Source organism: Hyposmocoma kahamanoa, unplaced genomic scaffold, assembly GCF_003589595.1.
Source record: "Hyposmocoma kahamanoa isolate Upper Pololo Valley unplaced genomic scaffold, ASM358959v1 224, whole genome shotgun sequence".
In the NCBI taxonomy this organism is placed as follows: Eukaryota; Metazoa; Arthropoda; class Insecta; order Lepidoptera; family Cosmopterigidae; genus Hyposmocoma; species Hyposmocoma kahamanoa.
In genome coordinates, this window is record NW_020653743.1 from 8,051,356 (window position 1) to 8,067,431 (window position 16,076).

Below are 16,076 nucleotides of genomic sequence, written 5' to 3' on the forward strand. Positions count from 1 at the left end.
TTACTTAATAATAATTTTGAAAAGCATTTAGAGCTCCTTCTGAAAGGGCTTAGTCAATTATGTCTCAGGGTGACGGGCGAAGCAGTGATAGCTTTACGGTCTAAGGCTCTGAGAGGAACTACAGCCGCTACAGGCAGGCGTGTCGCTTAACCACCAGGCGCATGACTTGTTCGTCTCGTTATAAATCTAACAAATTCCTAAGTTTGTTCGAGAAATGGTAACAAAAGAAGCTATCAATTTACAAGACCTTCAATTTTCCCCTTTTCCTCTTCTATTTCCGCTCTCAGGGAATTGTGTAGGACCCTTTCTAAGCCAAAGTTTACTGAATTCCTCATTTTCTGAATGACAATGAAATTTCATCCGATTGGGGACTTCGTAAATAAGAGGTGATAGGTTGTTCGCAATGAAATGCGTACTGATACGAGATGTTTGTGAATTTGTAATTAATTACATTTTTTTGAATTATTTACTGGCACACGTTTGGCCACAAACTCAGCTAATGTTAAGCGATGATGTGACCTAATATGTTCGGTTTGCCTAAATAATGCCTATTAACTCTTGCCTTACTATTTATGTAACACGTTTCAATAAAAATATCAATATACACAGTATCAAAACCGTAACTGATTTCACTTAATACTGTAGAATTCATCTCTAGCCACATACATAATTTCTATATACTAAAAAACCAAGCCACACTAGTAGGCAATCTTAAACAATAACTGGGTATTTCATTAAAAAAAAGCCCGACATTGTATTCGGGAAACACAGTATTCGAAATTGTAAATATTTTTATTTTCTTTGATAATAAATATCATGATAATATTTTTATAATTATCCTATATTATATCCGACAATAACCATGCTGATTCATAGTTTTATCTCGGTTTAATTTTTGACTAAAAAAGGCAGTGAGAAAAATTAAATAAACATGAAGAAAAACTTTACGGAAAATGATTTGGTTTGTGACACTTTTGACATTGACATTACACGTTTGGATACGTCTGTTATCAGAAATTGATATCAGAGATTTGGAGACAAACACTTAAATAACGGCATTACTAACGGTAGCATTTTGTTGTTCCAATTAATTTTATGAATATCAAGATAATAATATATTATCAATGTATATTTTTTATCAATATCATTATCGTGACAATTATCAGTGATAATTATCATTGATATTTATCACTTTAAACCCTGATTCGTCCGGAAAAAAGACTGTTGATATTTGTTAAATCAGTTCTCCAGCAGCACTGCACCGACATGTAAACTATTAGTTTAGGTTACGATGGAACTGCCATACGCATTGAAATAAAGATTTAAAAACGAAAGTCACGGTCATTTATTTGCATCAAAATATAGATAGATATTCTAATGATGTATTAATTTCATATAATAACTAGTTAATACAGTCATTATTATCTTATACTGGTACGTGTATTAAATCCCAGGAATACAAATTAAATAAGAGGAGTTCAATAGTGGCAATGTCAATATTTGCTTATCACGGATAATCAAATTCCGATGACATTTATTAATAAAGCATTTTAGAAAGTTTATAAGGGTACAATCATCTAGCCTAAACTATGTAGATAACCATTATTAAATTCCGAAGTTTTAATAATATTAAAATTAAATTAAAAATATTAAAATTAAATTCCTTAACTATTATAATAATAATAACTATTTCCGTGGCCGAACGGTTACCATGCTGAACTGCCATGCAGAGGTCCCGAGTTTGGTTCCCGGGTCGGAAGAGTATTTGTACGGTCTACATTTAATTCTCTCGTGAGTTTGCGTGTAATTTGTGGTTGTCTGTCTATGGACTATGAGCGTATGCGTTATTATTATTAATGTGCAGATAGTCACACCAATTGCCTGGTCTCAAAATAGGGTATTTCCTGCAATTCCGTTGAATTCACACCAGAACACCTAGGTCAGAACCAATTTAGAGAATTTCCCAAATTGGTTCTACCGGGAGTGGAACCCGGGACTTCCTCATCTAGCGCTCACAGTGCAAACCACCGAGGTCATAGAAGTCTTTACAATACAGGTTTAGCTTTCTTCTTGTTGTTCTTTTACAATACATTACGTAACCCCGTTAACATCTGATTTGAAACGTTATATTGCAATTTATCAATATTATTCTTTAAATAATAATATCTATGTTAACAGGTTAAGGTATTAGTAACTATTATGATAAAATACAAATATCCGCAAGATGGTTGAATGGTTTTAACCGTTATTGATAAATGATTCTCTTGTTATTAGATAAAATAAACAATTGCTATAGTGCTTTGCTTCATGCTTTTCACACTTCGTGTACATGTTTACTTATACAGTTTCGTTTGTTTTAAATTTGAAAACTATCTTTGAATTGTTAGTTATGACTTGTTTTTAATTTTACTAAACGGTTTTTTGAACCTCGGTTTGCTATCAAATTTAATGTCAATTAACTGCTTTTGTTATTTTGTTTTTTTTTCACACTAGGGAAACCCTGTGTCGCGGGTGCCAAGGACACACACATAGACAACCACAAATTACATTCAAACTCACGAGATAAATAAATGTAGGCCAAATAAATATTTCTCCCGGCCAGAATCGAAGTTAAATACGTGTAAAAATGTAGTTAAAGCGGTGCTTAGATTTCAAACACTTTATGTAGGTACCTTCCTTTTTATGCGACTTGAAAAACTCGTAAAATTTCGTACGGAAGGGCTTAATTATATGCTCATTTAAGACGGGAATATAACAATTTATACAGATTTTTGTATTAAAAAAAACTTGTATTTTTAAGTCTACCAGACTGTTTGAATAAACATCAAACTACGAAATTCTTAAAAGGCCACCACACAGTTTAGAGTATTTAGCGTTGCCAGGTGTCGGGATAAAGCCGGACAGTGAGGCTTTTTACATTTTACTTAGTTTTATTTTGTTTTCAGATGATAACCATTGCAATAATAGATGATTATATGTATGTAACTGACTTATTAATTTCTATTTCTACTGTAATTTCATTAGAATTTAAGATCTAGATATATTACAGTTTTTCCCGTTTCTCCTCCAATGACTCGCCTTACAAGATTTTTTGATAAATGACGAAAATACCCTGATTTTTACATTTAAAAAAATTTCCGTATTCAAACTACAATACAAAATCCTTAAAAATGTAGGTGTCCGGCTAAACTGGCTGGTTATTCTGACTATGTAGTTTAAATACCTGACAACCTTAAGAGTACATCTTTTAAAAGTTAGGTGATGTTGTAAACTCTGTTGAGTTGTTGCAGTTTTTTTCTCATTATATGTTACATACGTATGCGATCTATGTACAAAATATTAAAAATCTATTTCTTGTTTTCAGGTTATAGACTTCGGCAGTTCGTGCTATGAGAATCAACGAGTGTATACCTACATCCAGTCTCGGTTCTACCGAGCGCCAGAGGTGATGATGGGCGCGAGGTACGGCATGCCCATTGATATGTGGTCTTTGGGCTGTATATTAGCGGAACTATTGACTGGTAAGTTTTTTATTGGTATGTGGTTTTCCAATAAGGACATAACAATTTTGCATTTCAATAAAACACAGAATAATTGACATATGGAGCTGAAATTTATTCCGGGTACACATGTTACATTTAAGAATGGAATTTGATTTCATTCAAATGACAACTACGAGCACGTTTGCAACGGTCACACAGCTGGTCAAACAATATTTTTTTTGTAAATAATAGACACACGCTTGGCCACAATCTCACCTGATGTTAAGCGACGATGTGACTGACGATGGGAACAACCTTTGCCGTACGAAAGGAAGAAGTAAAGCGCTTAGTGCGAATGGGTGGTATCAACGATATAACAATCGATCTATTGAAGACGGAGTTCTATAATCGTGTATGTCCAGTCGAATGGCCATTTCTCTCTTTGCGATCTAATTTGGATTATTTTTTATAGGGTTACGTTAAGTTGTTGGTTTATGCCAACAAGCCAAAAACGTTAAATGAGCTCAGGAACAATATCACACGCGAAATTGCCAACGTTTCGGCCGATATGTGTGAAAGAGTGGCGGAAAATTAGCTCCAAAGAATCGGACGCTACAAAAGTGTTCGCGGTGGTCAAATGAACGAATCGAACTCCGTTCTTAAATGGTTACATTTAAGAACATGTTAATGTGTACTGCAACTGGAACAAATACTTCAATTAATCTGTGTTTTATTGAAATAAAAAGTTCATTAGCCCATAGTAGTTTAGCCTGGTCCAATGAGACAAACAGGTTAATATGATAATTTTAATTTGGCCCTGTGGTAACACTTTTTTTTGCTCTCCTTCCTGTGCTACCGTAATAAATGTGCTGCTAGAATTTTCTTATTTCTAATATATCGAGGTCTCAATCTGTAATCAGCAACCTATGCAAAGAAGAGGTAACTGTTTTCAGTTCTCTCGTTTTGATGACCTCTGTGGTCGAGTGGCTTGCACACCTAGCTTTCTGTATTGTCTCGGGTTTGGGGATCTACACCCCTCCGTTCGACATCTGTCCGAAATCATTACTGTCTAATAAGTAATAGTTGACCAAATTGAAAAACGCATGATGCGAATGAAGCGTCATTCTTAACATTATCTTTTTATTTGGTCGAGTGTTTTTATTTGACAGTAATTATATCGGACGGATATCGTTGTTTCAGATTTCAATAACGCAAGTGCTCTAGTTACTTACTTTTGGGACCAGAGCAACGTATTTGATGTTGTCAATGTATATTGTGTATCTTTCTCTTACTGTGTCCTAAAGTATCCATATTTTTGTTTTAAGTTCTTATTCTTCTGGGCGTTGTCAGGTGGTTTTTCTTACGGACCAAACCAAACGAATTGTTAACGTATGGAGCGATATATTCATTTGCACATTCAAACTGGCACTGGCAACTTATTCAGTTCAATCGAAAGTTCACGAAAATCATTGAGGCAGATATTTTTAGAGACTGATTACTCAGATCATTTTTACGTGTTTGTTGAAATTACAGTTGCATTTACACGTTAAGATTGTTGTTTTAATTGGTTCCTTTCATAAAAGTTTTTTTAACACATTTTCTTCACGGTATTTCCAGGATTCCCTCTTCTCCCTGGTGAGGACGAAGCGGACCAAATGGCGTGTATAATCGAGCTTCTAGGCATGCCTCCGCAGAAACTCGTCGAACAGGGGAAGAGGTCAAAGAACTTCATCAGCAGCAAGGGTTTGCCGAGATACTGCACTGCTACGACGTTAGCGGACGGCACTACTGTTTTAAGTGGAGGTAAGATTTGTAATGATTTGTAATCCATGCTCCTTTAAACTAAGACTTGACTAAATATTTCTAATTATTCTTAAGTTTTCGCGTGTTGGTTTCTCCGTACCACCAGTTTGGAACCAGTATTTCCTCTGATGAAATATCCCAAACAGACATAGGACTACAGTACTAATTAGTATGTTTTAATTTATTCTCATTTCCATTATTAATTAACAATAAATTTAACTTATTAAAAATTCATATTGTTACAATAAAATAATTTGTAAAAGAATGTGGCGTAAATTGGAATGTTTCTTTGTAAAATTAAAAATAAGGTATTTAATTAATAACTTTTATAATTATAGTTAGGGTGGTTTGCATTAATATTTGACACAACTAAAAGTTGTTTGAAAAAACAAAAATATACGCGATTTAAATCCGGAAAAATAATTTAATTTCCTAAATATTTGAGTATTAAAATATCAAAATTAACTCCAAAGACCCAGGTTCATTTCTAGAATAATCTACCAGCACTAGATAATACTTTAGCTTCATAAAGTGAAAAGAAATCACCAAAAAACATCCAATAGTTACCTCATAGAAAAACGTTTATTGGCAATGAGTCAATGTTGCATTCTGCACTCGTTACGTCACTAACGCCGTATCTTTTAGGATGACACTTTCGCTATAAATAAAATCGTAATCATGTGTTGATAGAGATGAATATTACAAAGACGTTTAGCTGAGTCGGTCTCGTGAAAAATGGAGTAGAAAATTAATTGCGTGGAGTGTTAACGAGTTTATGATGATACTAGACCTACCTAGTTGACGTAGTCGATGACAACATTAACTCCATCATCATATATGACTCTATCGGGGATCTATTATTAAAGAAAAATTGTCAAAAGTTTGTACATATCTATAGCGTTATGCTGTTAGTACAATTTGCAAGCTGAACACCAGAGTGTCTTTGAGAAATAAGTAAAAATTCTTACACTGGCGTCATAGTACATTTATGAAAATGTAATTTATGTTAATAATAATAATCCATTTATTTCAGATACGTTCATTCTAGTATTTGTTAATAAAAAAAAAACTTAGGTTTAAAATAATAAAAAAAAAATTGTATATAGGTACTAAGATAGGAACATAACGTACCCAGCTAATGTCAGGACAACTGGCTACGCATTGGCAGCATTGTGCTAGCGCATCCGCCGCCCCAGCATTGGGGACTTCTCAACAAACATGGTTGACGCGCTAGAGATAGGTGGAAGTCGGAACAGCATCCTGAACGCATTGTTGTACTGGTTGCGCAGTGCTCCATATGTCCGCCGCGTGTAACTGACGCACAGGCTGCACGTGTAAGAAGGCTGGCAATATGCTTTAAAAAAAGAAGAATTAATTTTTTTATGTTAAGATATAAGATGAATGAATTTTTTTTACGAAAAATAGTGATAGACATAACATCAATAAGAGAAATAAAAATAACCAGGCTGTTCGTGACAGTCGTGTTCACAAATTCACAAGGGACACGGTGTAGGCTTCTCTGATAAGATTCAAAATTTGAATATCAACCGGATATAATATTATATGAAATAGAAAGTTTATCCTAAAGATTATTATTATACAGCTTCTGCTTGCGTTCTTGAATGACAAAAATCCATGTTAGTGAAATGTTTAGCTCTCAGGTTGTTCCTCTATGTACAATGTTTGAAATTAATATTGTAAAACAATTTCAACTGCTATGTTCAGGCGTGCCGCTTATTCGTTCTGTCACTTGTTATCATAAAAGGAAATTCAAATGTAGTCGGCTTACCTGCGAAGTAAAGATATATTTACTTTGGTCTAATACAACCACGCCAATATAGCAAACACACTTTTCTAAATAGTTTTGAGTCTGGTTGTTAAGAGTGGTGGTGCCCTTTGAGTTAACAGTACTCATAAGACCATGGTATTCCTTTTATTTCGAGACCGTCTGACGGTCTAGACATCTTATATAATAACTTGTAGGGTTTTTAAAATCCAAATGGGTCTTTGTTTTCCAATATCTACAAAAACTACGCATTTTAATGAAAAACAACTTCGGTCCAACACTTCACTGCAAAATAAACCATTTACTTGAATCGTCGGATTTTATTTGACAGGTAATAACGTGTAATTAATATTTACACGTAATGATATAAAAGGGGATTGACCCTAGCAAATGTTTGTTTGTATGTACGCCGATGACCCTGTCCGAGGTTAATGTAACTATGGGTGTTACCTTGTTAGATGATTTTACTCTAGGTTTTGACAAACTTAATCTTTGACAGTGGGATTGCATACAAACTGCGTTTGACAATGCAATGTTTGGCAATTTTATTTACTATGACTATAGGCTAAGTATTATATTACCTTACTCATCTTTCAAGGGAATTCTCGACTAATCGTCGTGTGGGTTCCTTTTTATATAAGTGTCTAGCTCATTAAGCCGGGTACTCATTAGTCAGCTGCAACTGTAACGTGACAGATACAGTAACGAGGTTCACTAGGACCTAGTGTACGCGTGAAACAGTCTTCACTCGCTAGAATGAATACCTCACTGCGAACCGCACGCGTTCTGCTCGTGACAGACTCGCGAACCACGTACACATTATGATTTTTAGTTACATAATATGCTACGGGTCAGTTTACAGCTCGCTAGCGAGTACCCTGCTTTATATTAATATGTTGTAAAATGTATGTTATAAAAATCATAGTGTGTACGTGGTTCACGAGCTTGCAGCGAGCCGAACGCTCGCGTTTCGCAGTGAGATGACGATAACCAGGTACTCATTCTAGCGAATGAAGACAGGCTTCACGCGTACACACTAGAAATTCGTTACTGTATCTGTCACGTTACAGTTACAACTGGCTAATGAGTACCCGGCTTAATGAGCTAGACACTTGTATAGAAAAGAAAACATACGACGATTAATCGAGAATTCGCTTGAAAGATGAGTACGGTAATATAATACTTAGGCTCAATTTATATTGCGGCGGAACGGAATGGAAGCGGATTTTCGTAACGTACATAGTTCGTTATGATATATTGTACATATCATTATGAACTTTGTGGTACTCTATGGTATGGAGTTACAGCTCTCTAATGAGCCAGTCAAGAAAATTGGTTGGCCCAGAAAAAAATGCCTAATGTCGAGTAAGCGTAAAGTTATGGGACACTTGAAAGTTTCAGGAATTAAGTAAAATTTTGTATCACAGGTAACGATACTGTCCATTTTCTCAATTTATTCGCCTACATCGTCATCCCCACTGATGAAAATATTTAACAAATAAATACTCGATAGAAGTCGCACTTTGAATTGTGTCTAAACGATTTTGAATTTCAATAAAAATGCCTTATTATCTAACGGGAAAATTGTGACTCAATTGTGGGTAAGATTATAACGGATAAAATGTATCACCGAAGTGGACCAATTTATAACTAGGAATCATAATCAAACGGTATGCGGTGGCGTTAAAGAAATATTTTTGTTTTGCCACCTAATCTGAATGTTTACGATCGAAGTGGGTTATTATTCACCCACTCAAAAATCGTCACATATCTCGTCATACAACTCACACAGTAGTGAAGACGGTCTCGTCACCGTCTGAGCACATGACTCAGGAGCTGAAAGCATGAGTTAATCTGTCTGTACTCTTGGTTAACTGCCAATTAAATGGTATTAGTTAGTTCTTGATAGCAACATGTTTATTATTGAGTCCATATTTGAATGTAGATATTCGAAAAAATAGGAATTGTGAAGCATCGTTGCGCACTGGTGTCAATCTGAAGTGGATGTTGCTTTAATTTATTCAATCGAATATATGAGACCCTTACAACCTCTGGTGTTCAAAAAAGAAATCGCCTCCGTCCTTGACTGTCGTCTTCACGAAGTCACAAATTCAATGTGTGCGCTTCTATAATAAGATTCGAGTTAATATTCAAGATTTGCCATTCACGAGGCTTAAAACTATAGTGAAACAAAAACTTTATATACAGCTTCTGCGTACTTGGATGAGAAAGATCCGTGGTAGTGACCTGTTTAGCTCTACAGCTTCTGCGTACTTGGATGAGAAAGATCCGTGGTAGTGACCTGTTTAGCTCTGCTCTTGTAGGTAGTCTCGATCTTGTGATGTTTGAAATAAATATTGCAAGTTTCTTAATCATTATTCTCAAGGGATTGCGCCTTACAAATGAGCAATAGAGTTAAATCAATATGACGATTTCAAGAGTAATTTGCGTACCTATGAAATAAAGGTTATTTAACTTTGACTAACTCTATATTAAATTTTATTCTTTATGTGAAAGGTATATTAAAACTACGTTTTCGGAATAGCATTTACCCTATCGTCGTTTAATAAATGGTGGTTTGAAAATATCGTTTTGACTACCTATTCTATGGGCTTTATAAATATTACAATAAGGGCAGTTTTTCCGATAACAATCTGCCTAACGGTTGACCAAGTCTTGCACGAAAGTGAATGTACTTATTAAGTATTTGCTTTTACATGTTGTATATATAGACAATTTATTACTGTGTTCTGCAAATTAATACTACCACAAATCAGTTAGATGTACATAATGCTTTAATGCTTAATCGCATTGCTACTTAATTTCGAGTTTCTGTGGTATATCGTCATTTGAGACATTTAAAATGTTACATGCATCTAGTAACAAATGACAATTCTTATGAGCTAAAATTTAAATTAACAATACAATTTGACTACAAGTAGTTATACAGAAGTAGAGTAAATTAGTATCAATATTACTTAAGCGAGTTGTCTTTAGAATATGCATTAACTGAGTAATAGCATTTTTTATTTACTAATAATTTGAGTTTTTTACACAATGTGAGATTTTTTCTGTCGTTTTTAGTGTGTCAGGTAATTTGTTGCAGGTTTATTCTGCTCTATTAGTTATTTTCAAAATATTCATTAACTGAGTAATTTTTTTTTTATTTACTAATAATTTGAGGTTATTACAAAATGTGAGGTTTTTCTCTATCGTTTTTATTTAGTGTGTCAGTTAATTTATTGTAGGTTTATACTGATCTCTAATAAAATTACAGGGTGTAGGCAATAAGTTTGTATTTCAGCGGTCACTTTAAAAAAATTCAAAATTATAATATGTGAATATGAAGAGTGCCATAAAACTAAATTACTGTACCAGGATTTTTCTTAATCTCGTAGATTAAAAGTACCGTGCTTGACAGAGGTTATTGATATCGATAGAATTAATTATTAAATACATTTGTTTTCGAACAAGACATGGCAAACTGTTACTAACAGTTGTTAGACAGTGAGAGTATCGTTAAAACCAGTAATTCATCTACTGTGATCGCTACTAATTAGAGTTTTGAACTAAACTTCATATAATTTAGAAACTGCAGGAGTCTCTCACACGGACACAGTTTCTTCGAATTCTAATAATCCCCCACTAAATCAATCTATCTATATTTAGTGTAAGATGTAAGAACTCGAAAAAAAAAACAGTAATATTATTCTATCTCCCTGTAAGGTGACTCACTATGATAATCAAATGGGTTGGTTAACTGCCAAACTAATGTTTAATGGTGTGGATAACTGTCCACAAAGCAGCAGGTGTTTTGTTTATTTGGTCTTGTTTATTTATTAGATTGGTATTCTCACTTGTATGATGGAAGGTTTCGATTAATTTAGTACAATGATCAACGGTACGTCCATTTTACACTTTTACACAAATTTTGGATTTGTATTCAGCTCAGATTCTTATAATAATATTCTATGATAATAATTATACTATTTAGAATAACAACTATATACTACAGCAATTGCATTAAAAATGTTACAATCGTATATATATTGTATACCAGAATGCAACTTTTTATTGGATAGTGAATTCTACGTAAGTGTGTTGTCACACGAATTGCGTTCCGCTGCAGCAGGACTGTAAAATAATAGTCAGAAAGAAGTAGGTGGATACAGTCTGCTCGACAGCACATCGACTTCATGCTCGTCGTCTAGCTACATCACTATTGACTCGATTTTACTAAGTCTAAGATTTTAATTTTTAAGTTTTTATTGAATGTCACAATGTTCTACAGTGATATTCAATTTTTTTTTATGTGAATTTACTCTACTAGTTTGTTATAATTATTAATACAAAGATCGAACGCCAAGAAAAAAATCCGGTCCTCCGATCTGGCTGGACTCGAACCAGCGTCTTCTAACAAATCGTGCTAGACGCTATGCCATCTGAGACGCTATGAATTATTTATTATTATATTCTAATGAATTTAAATGTTTAAGAGATGCCTTATTAAATTTGTCTTCCTAAAAACAGTTGTTATGTAAATTTCAGGTATGTCGAGAAGAGGCAAGCCCAGAGGGCCTCCAGGATCGAAGAGTTTTGCCACTGCACTCAAAGGATGTCAGGACAAGTTTTTTATTGATTTCATTAGACGGTTAGTATTTAGAAATACGTATGTAAACATACTATAAAGCAGATTAAGAAAGGTTTCATTATTCGACACTCCAAAATAACGGGAGACAATACGACTACGTATTGGAACCAAACGTTCGCTGAGTCAGTGACCTTCACCTCCACAACTTTTGTAAAGTTTAAATTCATCATCAATTGCACTTCATCATCATCATCCAGTCCGTCAATAGTCTCATCCAGTCCCAACTTTCATTTCGTCGGATGTCGTCCATGCAGCGCTGTGGTGGTCTACCGCGCCTTCTGGTATCAGCTCGGGGTTCAATTACGCTTAATAATTTACTATTCGAATAAAAAGTGACAAGCAAGGACTACAGTACATACATATGGGATATATAGAGTACCTACATACAAGTAGTTATGCCGATTATCCCATTTATCGAAAACCAAAATTTCGTCACAACCTGCCAGAATGGGACACTCTAATCATTTACATCTCATGCACACGTAATTATTTTTTTCTCTACCACGGACCCTGTTCAGATTTGGCCTCTGGAGGTCAATAATTCAATATATACCCCTTTAAATTATCAATTGGGATTATTCCCACCTGTTATCGAAATTAAACTCGTCTTTTAACACTTCAGATGCCTAGAATGGGACCCGGATAAACGACTAACGCCCGCACAAGCATTACGACACGCGTGGCTCCGCCGCCGCCTTCCACGGCCGCCACACGACGAAGAAACGAACAACCACGTTAGTATAGCGCATCATGCCAAGCGCCTCGCCCCTAAGTGCACTGACAAATAGGTTTGTTTTTGCTTGTTTTGTTTTTATTTTAATAGATTTTTATCGCAACTTTCATTAACAGTTGATAATTCGTATTACATATTTATACATACATACTTTATTGCCTTCGAAACGAAAGTCAAAAGGTATTAAAAGCAATTGTTGCCCGGCACTTAAGGATCTTTGAAGTAAATAAAGTTTTAAATTCAGTACCTACTAGCCGGATTTACATTTCTCTGACGTGTCATGTCGTGACGCGGCAGAACGGTATCGGTTTCATACACACGGCACAAATCTTCATTTCACATTGCGACACATTAATATAAATCTAACCATAATAAATGTATAAAACCATGTCAGACAAATGTAAATCCCGTTTCTATAATCTAGTACGTAATATTAAAAAAATGGTTTTTATTCAAATAAAATCTAAACTTCGTAATACAAACCTCAAAAACCTCAGTAAAAATGAGTAATCATGAATGCATAAAAATAATCCAGATAGTTTTGTAATGAACAGTTGCGATTAAAAATCTACTCGGGTTTATTGTGGTTAAGAATTTTTGGAACTTTATCACAATAAACCTTTTCGTTATGTTAAGTTGCATATAATAATATATTTTCTTTTACTTTAATTTCCATTTATTTTACATTTGTACCTGTCTACATTAAATAACGATTATAGTGTTTATTTTAAGAATGGTTTTTAGCTAGATCAAGAGTATATCATATCTATAAATATCATATATAAAGGTAAAACCACGTAAGTGACATTTTAAATAAAAAGCCTTTAATTTAATAGCTATGATAAAAGAATCACTATCTTTCTGCACGTGAAACTCAATAACAAAAAGCGATAAACTTAATAAGAGTTTTATCTAAAAAAAATGGTGATTTTTCTTACAACAGGTACATAATTTGGAGATTTTTGCGGAGAATGTCACTTATTTTGGTTATACCTTTAAGAAAACGATATTTTCTTGTTTTATAATTAATTGCTGCAGTATTAAAAATTATGCATCAATGATCACTTTGCTTTCATTTTATTACTAGAAAATATAACCAAGTTTATTAATTAATATTATTATCCCTTAAGGTGACGACTGCAATACTTCAGAGAAGAAAAGGCGTAAAAACCAAACTACAAATTTGCGAGGAGAGTAAAAAATATATCTTTGTAGAACGTTCTGGTGTTTAATTTTTATAGCTATTTTTGCGTAAAAATGGTATTTTTTCACGAAAAGCAGTTCTTAGATTAAACAGGTGGAAAAAGCTTGAAAATTTACGAAGTACATAAATAGGTATTTTTTGATAAAATTGCTGTTTTTGCCTTTTCTCCTCCGAAGTATCGACTCCTATTATCATATGAGTGAATATGTCATTGAATAGTTTTTTACAGCCTATAAATTTACTAACTCGCGCTGATAATGTTTCCAGACTAGCAGCGGGGCTGGGGGAGGGGGTAGCACGGTGGTGGGGTCTGTAGGGGTTACTGGGGTCACAGGGAGCACGCGGGGTGACGCACGCGGAGGGTCACTGAGGACGCCGCTCGCGCGTACGCCGGTCACCTTTAACGCCTCCAATGTCGCCAGTGAGTATACTCCTTTACTGATGTAAGATTGGATGGAACTACTCAAATCCATATACTCCATTATCCATATCCGGAACTAACGGTTTCGAATTTGTTATATTGTACCCTCCTTCTTGATTTTAAATACATAAATAATTACTTTCTTCCTAGCCTAATTTTAGGACAAATTGTTATTAATAAACTACCAATATTATTGAAAATATTTTTCCTGGTTTAAGTCGCGTATATTTGTTTTGTATATTTGTATATGGGACTTGTAAAGGGCCCGAAACGTTGGTTTGTTTGAAAAAAAAAAACAAATATACGCGATTTAGATCCGAAATATAGTTCCATTTTCTATGTGTAACACACGCGAAAACCTAAGAACTCGATACCAATATTATTATTACTATGGATGGAATCTGAAATAAACAATATTTTGTTTTATTTATTTTTTATTTATTGCGATTTTTCTTCAATTACTGTCGTAATTTGGAACTTATAAATAAGGAGTTTCTTCAGTGTATCTTTAACCTGTTATGGTGAGGCTACATCACGTTAAGTTCTAGACTAACGTCGACACCCTCTGCTAATACATTTAAGGCACGCATTATTTAAATGATCATTTTAAATTTGCAAAAGCTGCAGGCAAAAATTTAAACAGCCGCCTTTTTGTAATGATTGATCTCATTGAGACATAAAATAAATTAAATTAATAGGTATTTTAACCTGTTCTGAGCTACGTAAGAAATGTTTGATTTGTATAAATTAACTATGATAGTTTTATGATTGGCCTCAAAACCTAAGACAAATGTGCAATAAAAATAAAATTGAGATGCTTATTTTTAAAACTCAGTAAATTTTGATTATATTTGTATACTAATATTATATCAATTATAATAATTATAATATGAGCTGAAAACATGTCCGGAAACGCAAGCAATTTGGCTTCTGCTTTTTCATATGTCAACCTAACCTACTAAATGGAGGGTGTAAACAAACAACCAAGATTTATTAGGAGATCGTATTAAAATATGTACTGATTACAAATATCATCAGTCGTTAAAAGAAAAAACCAATAATAAAAAAGAGGATCAAATATTATTTTTATATACCAAATATATCTTGAATTCAGTTCATTTCTAATTTATCCGTAGATCAACTAATATAGACGGAACAATTAATATATTTATATATGAAACAAAAAATATCGTTTATTTAAAAAGTGCACATTTACAATAGATCAATTATTTCTTTGAGGATCAAATATTATTCCTACCTTTAATCTGCACAAAGGCTCTAAGGCCCATACCATTCCACGAGGCTCTAGCCTTAATAGAATTCCTAAATTGGACTAATGTTACTGACGTGTTCAGTAATTCTCAATTTAATAGATGATCATCTCCCGAATCTCTATGATCGAAATTCCGCGTTTTGCTTACGGGCGGTAACCGACCCAACCCGTATTAACTATGGCTTACATGTTCAGTTACTGTTAATGTTAGCATAAGTTGTAACCGAAGAAGAAGTTGAAGGTTTTTCCTGTGACATATTGTTTGATTAACGGGGTTATTTGAATCTTTTTAATCTCTCTTTATTTATTTATTAAAAAAATCTATTGGTGTTTCTAGAAGCGAAATTACAAGCGGCGTTATCGGAGGAGAGCGGTTCATCGGCAGGCGCGAGTGGCGGTAGTTGCGGCTCGGCGCGGTACTGGGGCGCAGGCGCAGGCGCGGGGGCAGGCAAATTGCCGCACCTGCCGCCGCCGCCCTCCTAGCGCCCGCCCTCCGCGCGCCGCCTCGCCAAGGTAACTTGAGTTATCAGCAAATGCAACTAAAATCGAGAGTCAAATTGTGCTAGAAACATCAACAGAATCGCATCGTAATTTTGTTTAAAAATGATGCGTGTGAAATATTGTCACACTCGATGAATACCATTTTTCGTTTACTTTTATGTAATATGTAATAAACGAAAAGTTACTAACCAAGCAAACCCATTGCACCATGGCTGCGGTATT

At 34.3% G+C, this 16,076-nt stretch overlaps 1 protein-coding gene across 1 annotated transcript in view; it reads left to right on the top strand.

Annotated features, from left to right (window-relative positions):
• Positions 1-15,822, top strand: part of LOC113228114 (dual specificity tyrosine-phosphorylation-regulated kinase 2) — a 241,601-nt gene extending 225,779 nt beyond the window's left edge. Inside the window, exons 2-7 of the mRNA XM_026461272.1 lie at positions 3,365-3,521; positions 5,100-5,285; positions 11,620-11,722; positions 12,345-12,510; positions 13,927-14,080; positions 15,691-15,822. Of these exons, the coding sequence (XP_026317057.1) occupies positions 3,365-3,521; positions 5,100-5,285; positions 11,620-11,722; positions 12,345-12,510 (612 nt within the window). The 3' untranslated portion in view covers positions 13,927-14,080; positions 15,691-15,822. The remainder of the gene's footprint in view (positions 1-3,364; positions 3,522-5,099; positions 5,286-11,619; positions 11,723-12,344; positions 12,511-13,926; positions 14,081-15,690) is intronic.
• The last annotated feature ends 254 nt before the right edge of the window (positions 15,823-16,076 follow it).